The sequence below is a fragment of the Argiope bruennichi genome, chromosome 8, assembly GCF_947563725.1.
Source record: "Argiope bruennichi chromosome 8, qqArgBrue1.1, whole genome shotgun sequence".
NCBI lineage: Eukaryota > Metazoa > Arthropoda > Arachnida > Araneae > Araneidae > Argiope > Argiope bruennichi.
The window spans coordinates 130,903,825-130,920,144 of NC_079158.1; the positions used below are offsets into that span (position 1 = coordinate 130,903,825).

General features: G+C 30.8%; 1 protein-coding gene across 4 annotated transcripts in view; it reads right to left on the reverse strand.

Annotated features, from left to right (window-relative positions):
* Positions 1-248: 248 nt before the first annotated feature.
* The window catches only part of LOC129981807 (transcription factor AP-2-beta-like), a 256,095-nt gene continuing 240,023 nt past the window's right edge, over positions 249-16,320 (reverse strand). For all 4 annotated transcript variants that reach the window (XM_056092826.1, XM_056092827.1, XM_056092825.1 and 1 more), the window contains 3 exons: positions 11,992-12,110; positions 7,893-8,034; positions 249-5,817 (listed from right to left, as the gene is read on the reverse strand). In XM_056092826.1, coding sequence (XP_055948801.1) covers positions 5,532-5,817; positions 7,893-8,034; positions 11,992-12,110 — 547 coding nt within the window. In that variant the 3' untranslated portion in view covers positions 249-5,531. The remainder of the gene's footprint in view (positions 5,818-7,892; positions 8,035-11,991; positions 12,111-16,320) is intronic.

Below are 16,320 nucleotides of genomic sequence, written 5' to 3' on the forward strand. Positions count from 1 at the left end.
GTTACAAAATGCATACGCGAGGAGTTTTTTCTTTCATTTTGCTACGAAACTTATAGTTCATATATTAGAGATAATCGAAAGGAGAAAACTCTGGAAAATGTTCGATAAAATTCAAACTTAGAAAAATATAATAACATACATCGAGAAAAACAGGAAAAAGAACTTTATTTTATACATTGTTGGAAGTCATCTTAAATAAGAAAGAAATCATTCTAATATATGCTAAAATCTAAAGTAAATATCTGGAATGAAGAAAATAAATGACATTAAATGAACAAAATACACAGGGAGCTTCAAAAGAAAGAAAAATAAAGAAGCAAAAATGAACTTTTGATTTGAACATTTTGATATCTTGTTAAAAATAAATAATGTACATTGAAAAAAAAACGCATACTTCATTTGACACTTCCGGTTTTCGAAGGTTCATAAATAAGAGCGATTGTGCGTGCAAGCGAGCTTCTGCTTGTACCAGAATTGTACAAACTTCTTTTTATTCTTTACTTAGATACACCGATTCACCCACGTCCCTCAACGATCATCACTTTATCCGATTCGATGTTATGCTTACTTGTTTCCTCGATTCGCAATGCCTGTTAGTGAATTTTGTTGTTTCTAGTGACATTCGAGTTACTTTTCCGCATAAACTGAAATCTTGTTTCGAAATAATTTCAACACATTTTTGGAATAATTACCTTAATATTGAATTGATTTGTTTTTAAATGGATGAAATAAATTCATTCCTTTTTTGGAATGATTACAAGAATTTAGTAATTATTTAAAAGGTTGTAAAACTTAATCAAAGAAATATTTTAAGAAATCTTTCTATCTGCATATTTTCTTTCTTTCATATTATACGAAAGGAAAAAAACCTGAAGTTTTCTTTTCTGAATCATGCATAAGGAAGTGGGATTTAAAATGAAATCTCAGTCCGATGCTTTTATTGAAAACTTTAAAAAAAAATTGAATGCAGGGGATGAAATTTTTTATTTTTAAAATTTCTCTTATTTGTAAATGATCTGTCACATTTTAATAAAACAAAATAATTAATAAAGATAGTATTTTTGCACAGCAAGTATCCCTAGTAGGTTAATCGAATCATATTTCGTTCAATTCTAAAAAGTGCTCAATCAAGATACAGATTTTATACAATGATGAAAAAAGCATTGGATTCCTTGAAAGATGCATAAGTGTATATTGTAAAATCTTCTGTTATTTTGGTGATTTTATATAAAAAAGAAAAAATACATTCTACATCAGCGAGGGCCAGTTGGGAATTTCAGATATTTTCATCCGCTGTGTGTTCGATAGTTTGAGATAAATCAATCGTCACTTAGTTCGAAATAAACCGGGTGATTATAGATTTGGAATGAAAGCAAAAGATTTTATACACTTTTCTTGTTTTGTTATCCCAGCATTTTTCCAAAAATTGTGTTTTTTGCTCCTCTTAAAAGTTCTACCTGACGTTTTTTAGTCTCTTTTTTCCGGAGTGTCATTTGAATAAATATGAAGATGTGATATTTTTCGAATTTAAAATAAAATTTTATGAAATAAACATTTACAATTTTTATTTTTCCCTTAGAAAATCTAGTGATTTCGTATTATAAAATTACTAAAATTAATTTTTTTAGAAATTCAAAAATTTCTAGACTTGCCGAATATTACTTTTTGAGGAAATTAAATGTTGATGAATTTACCATATGTTATAATGTTATTAATTCCAAACGATATATTTCCTCAAATAGTAACATTCTATTGCATATGAATATATTTGGCACAAAAAGATTTTACTCATCTTAAAGACAATAAATTATTTTACAAAAAAAAAAAAAAATCCTTTCAATGCAATCTCCATGCACAGCAAGCTATATAAGGTTATTACACCTTAAATGGGTTTTCCTTTCTCCATTGTCTATATACCATAGCTAAGGCGTTAATGAATCCTTTTTTTTTTTTTTTGTGATTATGAAGATTTTGGAAAGAAAAGTTTTTCCAAGTCATGTCAACTCATTCATTTTTACCTGTTTAATCTTTATATTTGGTACTTTTTTACTAAGATGGTTTTTACTAAATGACCGAACTCGAATCTGGCTTGGATTCTTTCATTCTATATTTAACAATTAACTTACAGTAAATCTTTTCTCGTTTTCATGAAATCTAATTGTGTGCAGTTTCCACTTTATTAGTTATAATCCAATTTATTAATAAGATGAGTGATTTTTAATTGAAAAAAAATTGGACTTGTTTTTTCTTTAGAATACTTTTATTCTTTTTTTTCTTCATGTTAAAAAATACATTTCCTAATTTTCCCCTTCCGTTGCGCTAAATATATCGCTTGTAAAAATTCCGTTTGTCAGGAATGCTGCGTGCGCATAAACAAGTGCGATAAAAGGATTCAAGATATGTATGTTATGACACGCTTTTTAACATAAAACATTTTCTTCTTATTTCAAAAAACGAAATTTTTTAAAACTCGATCCCCTCCCCTTGAGACACAAGTGTTTTCGTATATTTATATAATAACAATTATTAGGTAATTTTATAAGGAATACTTAACTAATCTTCGTTTTCACTTCAAATTATATAGTGGAGAATTTTCTCTTATTATTTTCCTGGTTATCATATTCGCATATGACACAAAGCGCATGAAGTGATTGGTTTCTTTGTGGTGAAGTTACAATTGCTGTGCAAGGACAGGGAAGGAAGAATGAGAGTGATTCACACGTCTCTGTGTTTGCTAGTCTAAGGCATGATTCGATCGAGAAGGAAAGAAAGAAAGCCTACAACGGAACTGCCAGATTTTATAATAAATGAATTAAATCGGTGCTATTTTTGTGCCATTTAATTTGTTACATTATCTCTTACAGATAGATATATTACTTCATCCCTTTAACATCTTGTTTTTATGCACTTTCACTTTTACAAAGATGGAGTATTGCTATTTACTTTTCACTCCTACTTTCAATTTCAAAAATTTTGCACGCTTGTTTTACCAATTGCGATGTTTTACTAAAATATGTATTAGACTTAATTGCCAATTAATCGTTTCATTTCATTTAATTTTAGTTCGATATATATGATACCACTTGATTAAGAATTTGAGAAAAAGGACTAACCTCAAGAATCTATGATATTTATAATATTAAATTATAAATTAAAGATGAAAGCATTAAACAATAATTAAAAAAAATTTAAAATCTACTTTTTATTCCCTATTAAAAGAGTGCTAATGAATTTATTCTGGTTAAGATTAATAGTAAGGTGGAATTTTCTACATTGTATTAAATTCTGTCTTGATACCAAATCGCACATGCTGGAAATCAGAACAATTGAGAATGCTTTTATAAAATGGAATTCCTTTTCCTCTGTGCATTCAAAACGTTATAAAAAATTCCTCAGTGCATTTCATACGTAATATAAAAAAATATCCTTCCCATTGACTCCTAATTTTCGTATATATGAATTTAACAAAATTAAAATTGAATTCTTCGCAATTGTGAACAATAATAATTACTAATAATTGTATTGATTTTTAATTGTAAAGCCTGATTTCTAATGAAGATTTTTTTTAATACTTCGATACCAATCCATTACTTGAGGGAGAATCTTCCATCTAAAGAATCAACATAAATAGGAAGAGGATAAGCTGGAGATAAAAAACAAGTAGTTTTTAATGTTTGTAAAGTAAGCAACACAAAATCGAATGTTCTACTGTCTTCACAAGCTTCATTTGTTCAGAAATGATTATACCTGAGAAAATCATAATCAGTAATGAGCACAGTTATTAAAACCACCTGAATCATTTGCAGAGATTGAAAAAAAAATTTTGAAGTATTAAATAATAAATAAATAAAACTATCACTCCAAAGTGTCTATTTAACTTTCAAAACTTGTTATCGTCTGCTTAAAGAGAAAGGCGGGATGTTCACGCTTCCCCTCCTTTCAGTACACATAAATGGGAGAAAATGAGGGGTTGGAACTTTTCGATCTCTCTTCAAAATACATAATCAGATACGAGTGAATCATTATTGATATGTTTGGAAAAATTTGATTTCCAAAGTGTCATCAGATGATATCCAACTCTGAATAATATTCAAAGATTCGAATTTCCATTTCAAGTTCATTATATATTTTAAACATAGGTGCGCGTATGTCGCTCATTTAAATAATTAAAAGCAGTTTTTATAAAATTTCAGTGTATTTCTTATATTGATTCAGCATTAAAAAAATACTTTTTGCTTAATTTTGATGCGTAGTGTTTAGTGTTCCACTTATTAACTAAATAGTTGTTGGATTTCAAAATTGATCTGTGGAAGGGAAACCGAAATTGTCACAAATAACAAGTGAGAAAATTAAGTAATTTTATTCTTCATAATTAACCATTCAAATTATAAAATGGAACTGCTATTTAATGTTTTCTTACACATTTATAGAGAAGCTTAGCATTTTTAACTTCCCTAAGACAAGAAAAAAGCTTATTTGATGTATTTCAATGCCGTTAAAATTGAGTATTTCAGATAATTATTATCAATGCGTATTTCCAGATTTTAAAAGTTAAAAATAATCATATGCAAGTAGGATTTTTTTTTTAATTCTATATATCAAAGCAATGCAAATGACTAAGGGGTTCAAACATAAATATACAAATTCCCTTACAGCAAATAAATTAAATAAAAACACTTCACTTTATGGAATGCCATTTTCACAAAACAAAAACAAAAAAAATGAGCAACATTCAAAAAGGGAAGTAAAATCCGCAAGTCTGTATACTGTACAAGCCCATACTCAAAAATACCGTTGTACAAACAATCAAATCAAACATAAAAGTAAAAAAAAAAAAAAAAGGAAGAAACAGTAAATATAAGTCTTTCTAAAATAATCTATTTCTAACTGCATTTGCCACTACAGACAACAAGTGAGCAACGTTCTGCCTCACTGAATCAGCAGAACTTGATGTCGTCAGTAGAGGTTTTGGCCACTGAAGTTTAATAAATGTATAAGGAAATAAACTGCGATGCTTCAAACAGGAGGACTATCGCATCTTTTCATATCAGTCTCTAGATAGTCAATGAATTCTATTTTAGCATCAAAAAACCAGTCCTGGTCAACAGGATTTCCACGTTTGTCCATATTATTAATATATCTCATCATGTCCAAGATTTCATCAACGTCCGTTATATACAATTTCAAATTTCTTTGAATGCGACGTACCCACTGGGATGGCTAGCGAAGGTCATTAACCACTATGATTTTGTCCCTGGATCTTATACTTCACATAACGCTCTGTCTCGACTAAATGGAGATTATCCTCTATAATGATCATGTCTCAGTATGAATTTGCACTCAAGCATCTCTTTACACATGGCTCATCTCATATTTTGGGACGGTTTGGTGGTGGTTGCGCACCACGGTGGTCTTGTCCCTCAAAATTCTATGGATATTGAACCAAGTCTTCTGGGAAGACTAGTTGAAGACTCGGTGACAGTAGTTCTTTGATTTTTTTTCGAGTTCCTCGGAAAGCGTTCCATTCAGTGTCATTTCTTCTGGTCCTCTTTTTTAGTGTCCACACCGGGAACGTGTGTTGATCCCGATGTCTGGTAGTTATTCAGTTGCTTTTCGAGGTACTTAAGGGATTCATTCATGAAGTTTTGGACAGCGGTCAAGGCAGCGACTATGGCCGGACTGCCGAAACCGTGCGTTATGAGAGAAAAGTGCGTCAAATGGCGTTGAATGTTCGGTTCTAGAATGGCCTGAGGCCTTGTGTTGCATAATGGAGAACGATCTTGGTTCAAGAGATCCACGAACTCTTTCATAATTTGTCTGAAAAAAATGAAAAAAATATTATTCATTTGTCTCATTTATTTCATCGTGGGCACTCTAAAAATGCTCTTACTAAGTATTTATTTTAAGCTAAATACACTGATGTCCAAACGTTAATATACAAACTGTTTTTTGTGTCTTATTTGATAATGAATGAACATAGAAAAAGAAACGGGAGAAAATTTGCACTTAACTATTCTTTGATGAACGCAGCATAGAAATTTTCTTAAGCTCAACACAAGGATGATTTATAATTAAAAAAAATGATCTTTGGCAGAGAACATCATTCTTGAAGAAAACAATATAACACAGTTTTATGTGGAAAAATTGAGGAGGTAATTTTACAAAAATGAGATCTAATAAAGAATGTATCTATTCCTAGCTGCAATGAACTGGAGGCATTCACTTTCCGTGCTGAAAATTAAGTTGTCGAACACCGAAATCGAAAGCAAAGACAAGATACGAAGTAATTCTTGTTCAGCTCATCTAAAGACCTTGAAAGGGGATTTAAAGCAGCTACCTATCTTCTAAAGTAATCTCAAAGATACTCTGTCGGATTCAGATCTGGATATAGAACTGGTTATACAATTGTCTCCATACAGTGACCCTCAATAAGCCGAGTTCATCGTGGTTGTACAGTATTGTCCATCAGAAGAAAATCATTACCAATGCAGAGGTATAAGGGTAGATATATGCATCAAGGATCTTGTCTCAATATCTCACCCCGTTTCAGTTCTTCGACGGAATGCATGACGGTCAGTGCGACTACTGAGAGAGATTCCTGCTGAAACCATTCTTCTAACATTTCTGTAACTTCTGGTTTTCATCCATTTTCGATTGAATCAATTTGGTGAGTTGTATCCTCCAGATGATGTAACGATCTGAATCACTCCTCCTTATGAACCTAGACTCTTCTTTAAAGAAGGGCATTTTTGTCTCATTCAGGAGACATATTCTCTTTCCCAATGCAAAGAGCAGCTCTGTGTCCGGAGGAGACAAACAGCTGATAATCTAGCATACAGACCAGACCTGTATTGAGAAGGTGCCATCGCACTGTAGTAGAGGAAAATTTTATTCCAAAGTGGTCCGCCATGAGCTGATGCAAGTAGTATTTCTCCTCCTTCCGGCCTTAAAACCTAAATAATTGTCTTTTCGTAGTCGGTCTGAAACATGTCTTCTAGATGCAGAATCCTTGGACTGAAACTGCACCTATTGTCGTTTGACCACATAACGAGACACATTATGATATCTATAAGCGTCAGTTTGTGACACTATTTCCATCCATCTGACCAACCGCCATCTTAAAGAAAACGTTGCAATGACGGCTGGACACATTCCTTATGAGAACCCATTTTTCTAATTTTTCCGTAACATTTCCCCACTTAAAACTGTGATGTACTGCTTTCTCTAAGAATAGAGTTTCCTACCAAATAATGCATTATTTGTTGTAAACCATATTTGTGATGAACTAAGAAAAATTCTATGCCACATTAGTTAAAAAAAAACTATTTAATACATGTTTGTTTTTTCCAAATTTTGCGTTCTTTTATTCTCAAATTAGATACAAAAGACCGATTGTATTTTAACTTTTGTAGACCAGTGTATTTAATTTCTGAATTAAATTGCAACGACTCGATTCAGAACGAGCCAACACAAAATGCTGAAATTCATTTAAAGTTTTGAACTCAAATAGATGGTAAATTTTAAGAATAACTGTGAACCTCTTCACTATCACAACGGCAATAACTACAGATTTAGCCTACTCATACGACCACTTCAAATTAGTCAAAAGAGCCCTACTAATTAACACACAAAACATTACTTATTTATTTATTTTTGCAAAAATCAATAACACGAAGTAAGGTCATTTGCATTGAGATGTGACGGGCAGATGTTTTTTCGATACGTATGTCACATCACATAAGTTCATTCCAAAAACTGAATAATGTTGAATAAAATTCAATACTTTTTGTCAAACATAATCCAATTCTGCTTTTATATATTATATGCCGTTGATTTTCAAATTCGTCATTCTATTATGACTGAATAGAGATGATTCAGTCTGAAAATCTTACTTTGTGGCTATTAGGAGTTCCTTCCTCCGGTAGAGTTCACTTGGATCGCTGTGATTTCGGCACAGGAATTCGCCAACTTGGCGGGAGGGAAACTCGGTTTCGCAGACGTAGCCAAAGTCACGGGCGAGGTGGATTGCTTCGCCTAGGAAAAGAAAAACAAGAAATATCTTAGACCTAGTATCCAAATCTAAGAAATGAGAAAACGAGATTTTAAATAATATATAATTGATTAGATTAATGTCCTATTTAAAACTGCAGAATACTCTGAGAGAGAGCTCTCAGAAAGTTCTCAAGCAGTCGCGAATATGGCTCTTGCGTCATTAAACTATTAACAAACAAACATACCCCAGCGAATGGTTACGTAATACGTGTTTTAGTATATGTCTCAGGTTTTGTTTGCCTCATGTAGTGAATTTTCATATTGTATAATGAAATGTGCTGTTTTATTATGAGTAAATAAAATTGCTTTACTATAAGAAAACATTTTCTTTGACGTTTTATACTAATTCAGAAGTTGTGAAGTGATGGGATTATATATATATATTTATCTCAACTCGTAAAAAAAGGACTTATTGAAATGTTATTGTTTTTTCCCTTATTTTATGTTAAATAACCGAATTGAATATTTTCTTTTATTTCTATAATAAAAGAATTCTGTGAAATTTATTTTCTTCTTCCTTTTTATTTTCGTTAAAATCGTACGCCTCAAAGAGTTTAATAACATCGCTGACATGTATCGAATAACTAAATTTTTCAAGTCTAATCTTTCCTATCACTAACGCGTGAATTACAGAAAATATTTATTATTATCTTTATTTACAAGTCTGAGAACAAAAAGAAACCTTCATTACTTATATTTTTTTCTTTGAAAAGCCAATGAAACCGCGAAATTCTAAGCAAATTCCGAGACGCGAGCGGGATTTGAAGGAACCCTCATTCGCTCGGTTTCAACGTCAATCGGTTAGCGTCACTTGGCTCCTCCCACTCACAGTTAACATTCTCCAAATTTTGAGCAAAAGTTCATTAATGGCTGTTTTGGGAAAAAATTTATTCGGTGTATCATATTTTTCTTTCGTTAGCCACGTAAAACTCAGAAAAAAAAATGATGCAATAAAAAAAAAAATGAAAACTTTGCGGTGGAATTTCAGGGAGTGGTTTCCGGTATGTGGAGCTTCTTTAATGGATGAAAACAGGCCAATATTCGGAATAAACAAGTCCTTCGCTCTTTAAACGATGACGGATCGTTTTTAGGTAAGTTTATTGTGATCTTATAAAGAAGTTCATAAATTATTTTAAAAAGAACAGTTTGATTTACTCTTTTTAGCTCTTCTTCGCTCATACAAAAAAAATCTAATGGATGATTAATATTTTATTCAATAAAGTGATCGGAAATATAATTTAGAAATACCCTCATTTTTGATTAATTGTCTAGAATATTTTAATTATAGGTAAATATTTCGTATAAAATCTGATTTTAAATAACTGGAAACACTGTCAGCAGAAAATTATAATACGAAAAACAAGTGTATCATTGGAAGCAGTGATTACAAGACTCCAATCTAATAATTTATTTTTAAGCAAGGAAGGGTATGCTTGTAAATATTAATGACTGTAATAAATTTTCTATGTTGTGAAACTCTATATTTAAAATCAAATTCGTTTAATACTATGGATATTTCTCTTTGGCTAGAATGATGTAATATTTATTTCTTAGAGGATGTAAAAATAATTATTACATCCTTCACAATGTTACCCGTGAATTGCCGACGTTTTGATTAGTTTCGGCCGTTTAGTGAAAGCTGTAGAGGTGGAGGAAATTTGGACTCCTACCTCGAAATATCTTAGCATAATAATATTTTAGAATTGATTCACCTGTCTTTAAAATAATTTTAAAAGCTGTCTCTTAATTACAGAAGAGGTAAGATCTTTGTGAAGCGCATGTTCATAACATAAAAATTAAATAACAAAATGTATTGCATTGAAATTTGCTTTAAAATATTTTTAAAAAATTATTAAAATAGGATAAAAACTTACAGAAATAACCACTGAAAAGTCAATATGCTAAATATTAGAATGGTGTGAAGAAAAAGCTTAATATAACTGGAATACTACGAGGAAGAATGTTAAAATTTCTATTCATTCTCACTAATTTAAAATATAAAAAAATTTTGAAAGCATCTTTATTGACAAGCATCTACTAATGAAGGTTAAGTATATTCTAAATTTGGTAATGTCGGTCCAATTATCTGTCCAACTATTTTTGCGTGCCACATCACGAAAGTTTCAGGTAATGTCCCTGTCTAAAAACATTATCATGTTAAAAGCTGATGTAAGCAGTAATGTTTTTGACGAAACAAAATGCAGAGTAGGGTTGTGCCGAGTTTCGATTTATCAAAAAAAAATCGATATATTAAAAAAAATTATTTCAATTTTTGAAAAGTATCGATTTATTGACATCACAATTTTCGATATATCAAATTTTCTATACGCGTTCAAATTTTCGATATATACCGAATTTTCGATACTTATCAAATTTCCAGTAATTTCGAGATTTTGAAATCTATTGATCGAATTTGCATGACTATTGAGAATCAGTCATGATAATATTTTTCGACTGGATTTTAAAGGAACTGTTTTGTAAATGAGTAGAAAGTATGTAGGCATTTTTATAAAAACATTTCAATCTCGTGTTCTTCTATAGAATGCAGTTTTATATTTCTAAAAGTGTATAATTTTTCTTATTTTATATCCTTAAAAAATGCCCATTTCCTATTTTATAATATATTTTTATTGAAATATTTTATTTTTTATTTAAGATAAAGATTATTTTTAATGGATAAAACTTATTACTCTGATTTATTTCTCTTTATGTGGTTAGATTGCATGCTGCATTTTTTTAAAAATTTCCATGCAATTTAAAAGAGTTAGTTTTTTCCCCCCTTTTTTTATACATGTTCCTTTTTTATTTTGAAATATACAGTATTTTTAATTCATTTAAATATTTCTGCAATCAATTTGCTTAAGATATTTTTTTTGTGAAATTATTATTAATTTTTGTTTTTGTTTTCAGTGCAAAGATATCTTCGTGATAATTTTTCAATCTTTTATCTGTTTTTTTACATAATCTCTCTTTTTTTTCTTTCATTTGACCCCTTCATTTCGTTTCGAATTTTATAATGTGCCAAATGTTGACAGAATAATAAGAAATAATTAGCTAACATGTTAATATTCAGAAATATAGCGTTGTACTTGAGTGTTGATCATTCTTTCATTGAGTTTATATTAATGATGATATATAATGGCATATTTCCCTTTTATTTGATGATGACCAGGACCTTTTCTAAAATTTTTAATGTATTATATCATTCGTCCGCAAATAAATTTACCCTCCATGATTCTTGCTATTCATGTTTACTAATTTCGTAACTACTATTCGTCATCTCTTTTTGAATTTTGAAACAGTAAATTGAATGTTTAAGTTTAATTATCTAATATACCTATTGTTAAAATTCTAGTGAATATTTAAATTAAATACATCAATAATAAATTTTTCAAGACATCAGATTTCGAATGTAAATTTTATTGAAACTACTTAATTTTACTTGTTATAGGCATTATTATGTCGTTTTCCTTATATATATATATATAAAGAATGAAAGAAAATAAGTCTTTTATTAAATCAGCAGTAAAAAAAAAATTAAATTGTAGCATATATTAATTATAGTATTGAAAAAAAAAGCAATATGACAAATTATAACATGCAGACATTGTTTTGGTACTGATACACTTGATTAAAGGGGTTTTAACACAATTATTTTTTTAACTAATTTGATTGAAAAGAATAAAAATATTTTTATTATATAAAATAAAGCTTCCTTTTTTTTTTTTGAGGAGTTCTGATTTATCAGTATATTAAAAGATGTTATTTATAATAGCAATTAATAAATAATATAACGAATGATACGTCGAAATCTTGATTAAATAATGATACGTCGAAAAATATCAATATGTGCTGGACGATATATTACGAAGATGAAGCTCGCTCATCTTCTAGTCCTAGCATCATTATGTGAAGACCATTCTGAATAAGAAATCTTACCTTCCACCAGTGAGGTGAGGAGGGTGACGTTAGCCGCTTTCCGCCTGCCTGCAGGTAGGTTGAGGCCGATTTTCTCCAGTTTCTCCCTCAGGGACCGTCCACCATTTTTAGACTTTGCTCTGTCGAAAACAATCCATCAATAAACCAGAGACCATTGCATAAATACAAAAGCCCTACATTAAAATCAGTGGAATGGCGATAATTAGTAACACCAGCGGACGCCTTTTTGTGATAGTTAGCTTTAAGAAAATGAAATAAATGCAATAATATTTTACCATCATTCCATCAATACTTGAGCCTGGGACATTCATATCGCTCTTTCTCCATTACCATGTCCCTGATTGAGATAAACTGTGTTGGAAGCTTTAATTTGTATTAAATTCGGCATGAAATATATCAGTATTATATTAATGGGAACATCAACATACTTTTAAAAAAAAACAAGGATCTTAATGTAAATCCTTAATTTAATCATATAAGGTAACCGCTAAAGAGGCTAGTCCTGAAGCCCCTTAGAATCTGGAGAAAAATAATGACCATCTTTGTAACCACAGCATTCTGTCGCGAACTATGGTTCAGTTTTAATGGCCGCCATGGTACAACACCTCCCATAAGAGGAATATGCCGTCATGCCGAATGGATTTAACATGACTCCAAACCGTTACTTTACCAATCACCATATCAGAAGATTCTTCTTCCTATTTTGTTATGAGTGGGAGGAGGTGCCTTCTCAATTTGGAAGACATGTGGAGTAAATAAAATATTTTATCATTGGTTCCTTCAACAATGAAGAACATTGAGATATATCTTATCAGTAAGAAAAGCGCGTTAAAAATGAAGGCAGGAAAACTGGAATACATGGAATAAATCCCCTAGAAGATACTCTTTCGTTTCGGTAAAGGCTTTTCACTCGCTATTCTCACTAAGACTCGACACATGCTTCGAGCTTCAGTAAAGACTTTTTCCTTCTCAATTAACTTTCAAAAATTATGTTATAGTTTCTTTCTCTCAAGATATGGTATGATAAGACAAGAAATAAAGCTATTGAAGTGTGATTAGAAAAATAAACGATAGTTGTTGTTTTTTTGCGAAGAGTATATAGTTCATGGTGGCTTAGTTGCTAAACACTTTACAGCTTCCATGCAAAGAAAAATATTTTGTTAGTACATTATCTGTACACCTGAAGGAAAAAATTTGATTAACAAAGATGGATAGTTGCAAAACCTATGTACCTGATTGAATGCAGACGAAACTATTATACTGGATCAATTCCTTATTCCTGTCAAGTATAAGGAATAAATTCAACGGTATGGTTAGTCATAAAATATCTGTGTTCGATCATATGTAGAAGAAAAAAATTACATTGGTGCAGCATCTAAACAACATGTGAAGACGATATTAAGTTCAAACAGTGCTGTAAAACCCCAAAAGGATATACCTAGAATGGATCAAAAAAATAAAACATTTGCTTTCTTTCAAGACATTTGAGGAGTAAAGGAGAAAAAAAACACTTCAACTCGCTTGTCTGTCCGACCCTAGATGAGTTTCAACCTCCAGCTTTAACATGTCAAATAAAATGATTTGAAAACCACCTCACACAATCATTTTGAAGTTTTATCCGGCAATAGAGCAATAAGGCACTCATCCAAAAAAAAAATCACAATCATAGAAACCCTTTCTCATTTTTTTTCTACCTTAGTCCGAAACCTCTCATTATTTGTGGATGGGCGGTGATTGCCTTCCGAAAGCTGCCCTGACGCCCCAGCTGAACGAAATTAGATCGCTTGGGTAATAGCCACTTGTCACGCTCCATCCTTTTGGGTAAGAAGAGGGATGTGTTCTTACATCAATCGTCAGAGTGGTAAGTTTTCCCTCCACTCGGAGGGGTTTGGGTGGGAAGTTGTTTTAACCGCTGAAGGAAAGCTGCAATATTAATGACAGATTTACTTTCACGGTTTGCAGCCAAAAATAATTTAAATAATTGATTGCTATAATTTCTGTACAATGTTGAAGTTATTTATTATAGGATTATAAAAAGCTATTAATTTAAGTATATGTAATAGAATTATTTTTGGCCAATACCACAGAAAGAGAAGGGAAACCTCGGAGGTATCTTTTTCGTCATATTTGAAACTATAAAATTAAATGTATAGTTGTGCTGTGCTCGCAATGTTTCTCTAAAGTTGTGTTTACATCAGAACAAACTACTTCGTGCAAAAAAAGAAATGTACTTCATTAGAATCCCATTACCATAATCCCATTATTTCGCTCAGCTAACGTCAAAGACACATCATTATATCACACTTCAAGATATCATTTAGAATTCTGTTTCGGTCGATAATTGTTTGAATATTATTGCATCTTAAGATTTGTACCTACTCCGTTTTTGCTTTTCAATGTTACGTTATTGCTTGAAAATCACCTTCTAATGGAATTTTAAGAATGAATATCAGTTATGTACGGTGCTAAGATGATCTTTAAATATGAATTTTAGAAATCCTCTTGGATATTGACGAAAGATTAACTTTTTGATGAATTATCTGTTTTAGAATTTTTAGAACCAGCCAATAAAATAAAGCAGGAGAAAAAATTGTAACTGAAATTTTTGCCTTCTGTAACCTGGAAGTCAGTTTTCTGATTAAAAGATCCTTTTTTTTTGTGCGTATTTTTCTTAACACAACTGAAGCATAAGTAAAAATAGTGTAGTTTAAGAGCATCTTAAAATTTACTAAGAACGTGGTCAGTTTTTAATAGCAATAACTCTTATTCAAAACCCACAAATTCTACTTAAATTCCATATGGTAAATATTATTTACCAAATACAATATAATTTATATAAATAGCGTCCCATTAGAATTTTATTTTAATATTTAAATCTGGCAAACACATATGAAACTCATTAGGTTCAACCAAGTTCAAAATTGTGGTAATTATATTAAATACAAATAATAGAAAACATGGAATATAGTTAAGAAAGCAAGAAGCAATTTCTTATTTAATTTAATTGAAAATATTGCTGATCTTTCAGAATCATTGTTTGGCCTCTAGAAGTAAAAGCAAAGCTGCTTTAGATCAGCTGAACAGAACTCCATTGCTGTCGTACTTAGATTGTTTATTGTCCGATACATAAAAGATGCAACACACAGGAATTCCTAATGGAGAAAAGTTTGAAGAAATCTATTCGGTATTCGCTCAGCTTGCATCTAGGTTTAACTGAGAATTACATATTTTAAAATTAAATTTCCAAAATAAGATTTTTAAAGGCATAATTCTAACTTACCTTTTTTAACTTTTTTTTTAGCTACGCATAGTTACAAAGTTAAAACTCTTTTAAACTGTGACGAAATCAGTTTGTATAATTAAGCACCAGCAGAATAATTTTCTTTTTTATCAGTTAATTATTCGAGTTTATACTTAAATTAATATAAATCATTATTGTCTGTATTTTTTTATATGGTGGACAAATCTACGATCATTTCGCTAAAATAGGTAGCATTAAGATTATTCTGCGATTCTGTTAATATTCATTAGAATTTGTGATAATTCTACAGTCCATATCTGACACAGTTCATCTTTAACAGCTGTACTTATCAAACTCTCAATAATTCGCTCTTTTCCAAATATTCGTGGATACTGAACCAAAGCACTTCAAAAACGGATAGTTCTAGAAAATCTGTCGCTGTATAATGATTCAGATTTCAATTTTTTAATTTTTATTCCTATGAAAAGGTAGAATTTCTATTCGTAGAATTGCATATTTGGCATCCGATATGGATATAGCCAACAGAGGAATTCAAATGCTGACCCTTTTCCAGCTTCAACACTCGATAATTTTCAGATAACACTTCATTCGGATCACTATCAAAGTGCACGAAAACTTTTAAAAGAGGGGCAGCTCAATAATTAAATGAAAACTATTCAATCAGAAGCAAACAATGGAAATGAAGAATAAAATTTCGATCAGTGAAACTTCCATCCACTTTATATCAACTAACTCACAAACTGGATAGCGAAGCTGAACGGAAATAACTGAAAGTCACGTTTTCTGTTGAAAGAGTCCAATGTGCTGTAGAATCATCCGTAACAATGGAGCAAGACACAAAATCAAATAATATTAATTCGTGCGAGGATGGGAAAATGGCGTCTTCTTGACGCTAAGAAATTAATTTTCAGACCTCTCTACTTTTCTGATTCCTTTTCAGACATTTATACTTTTCTGATTCCAGATTTGCTGTTTAAGCATTCACGAACTGTCAGGATATATCTAAGAATTTTCTTTTCAGAAATTATCTCATTTTCATACGAATTTTAAATTTCATTTATAATATA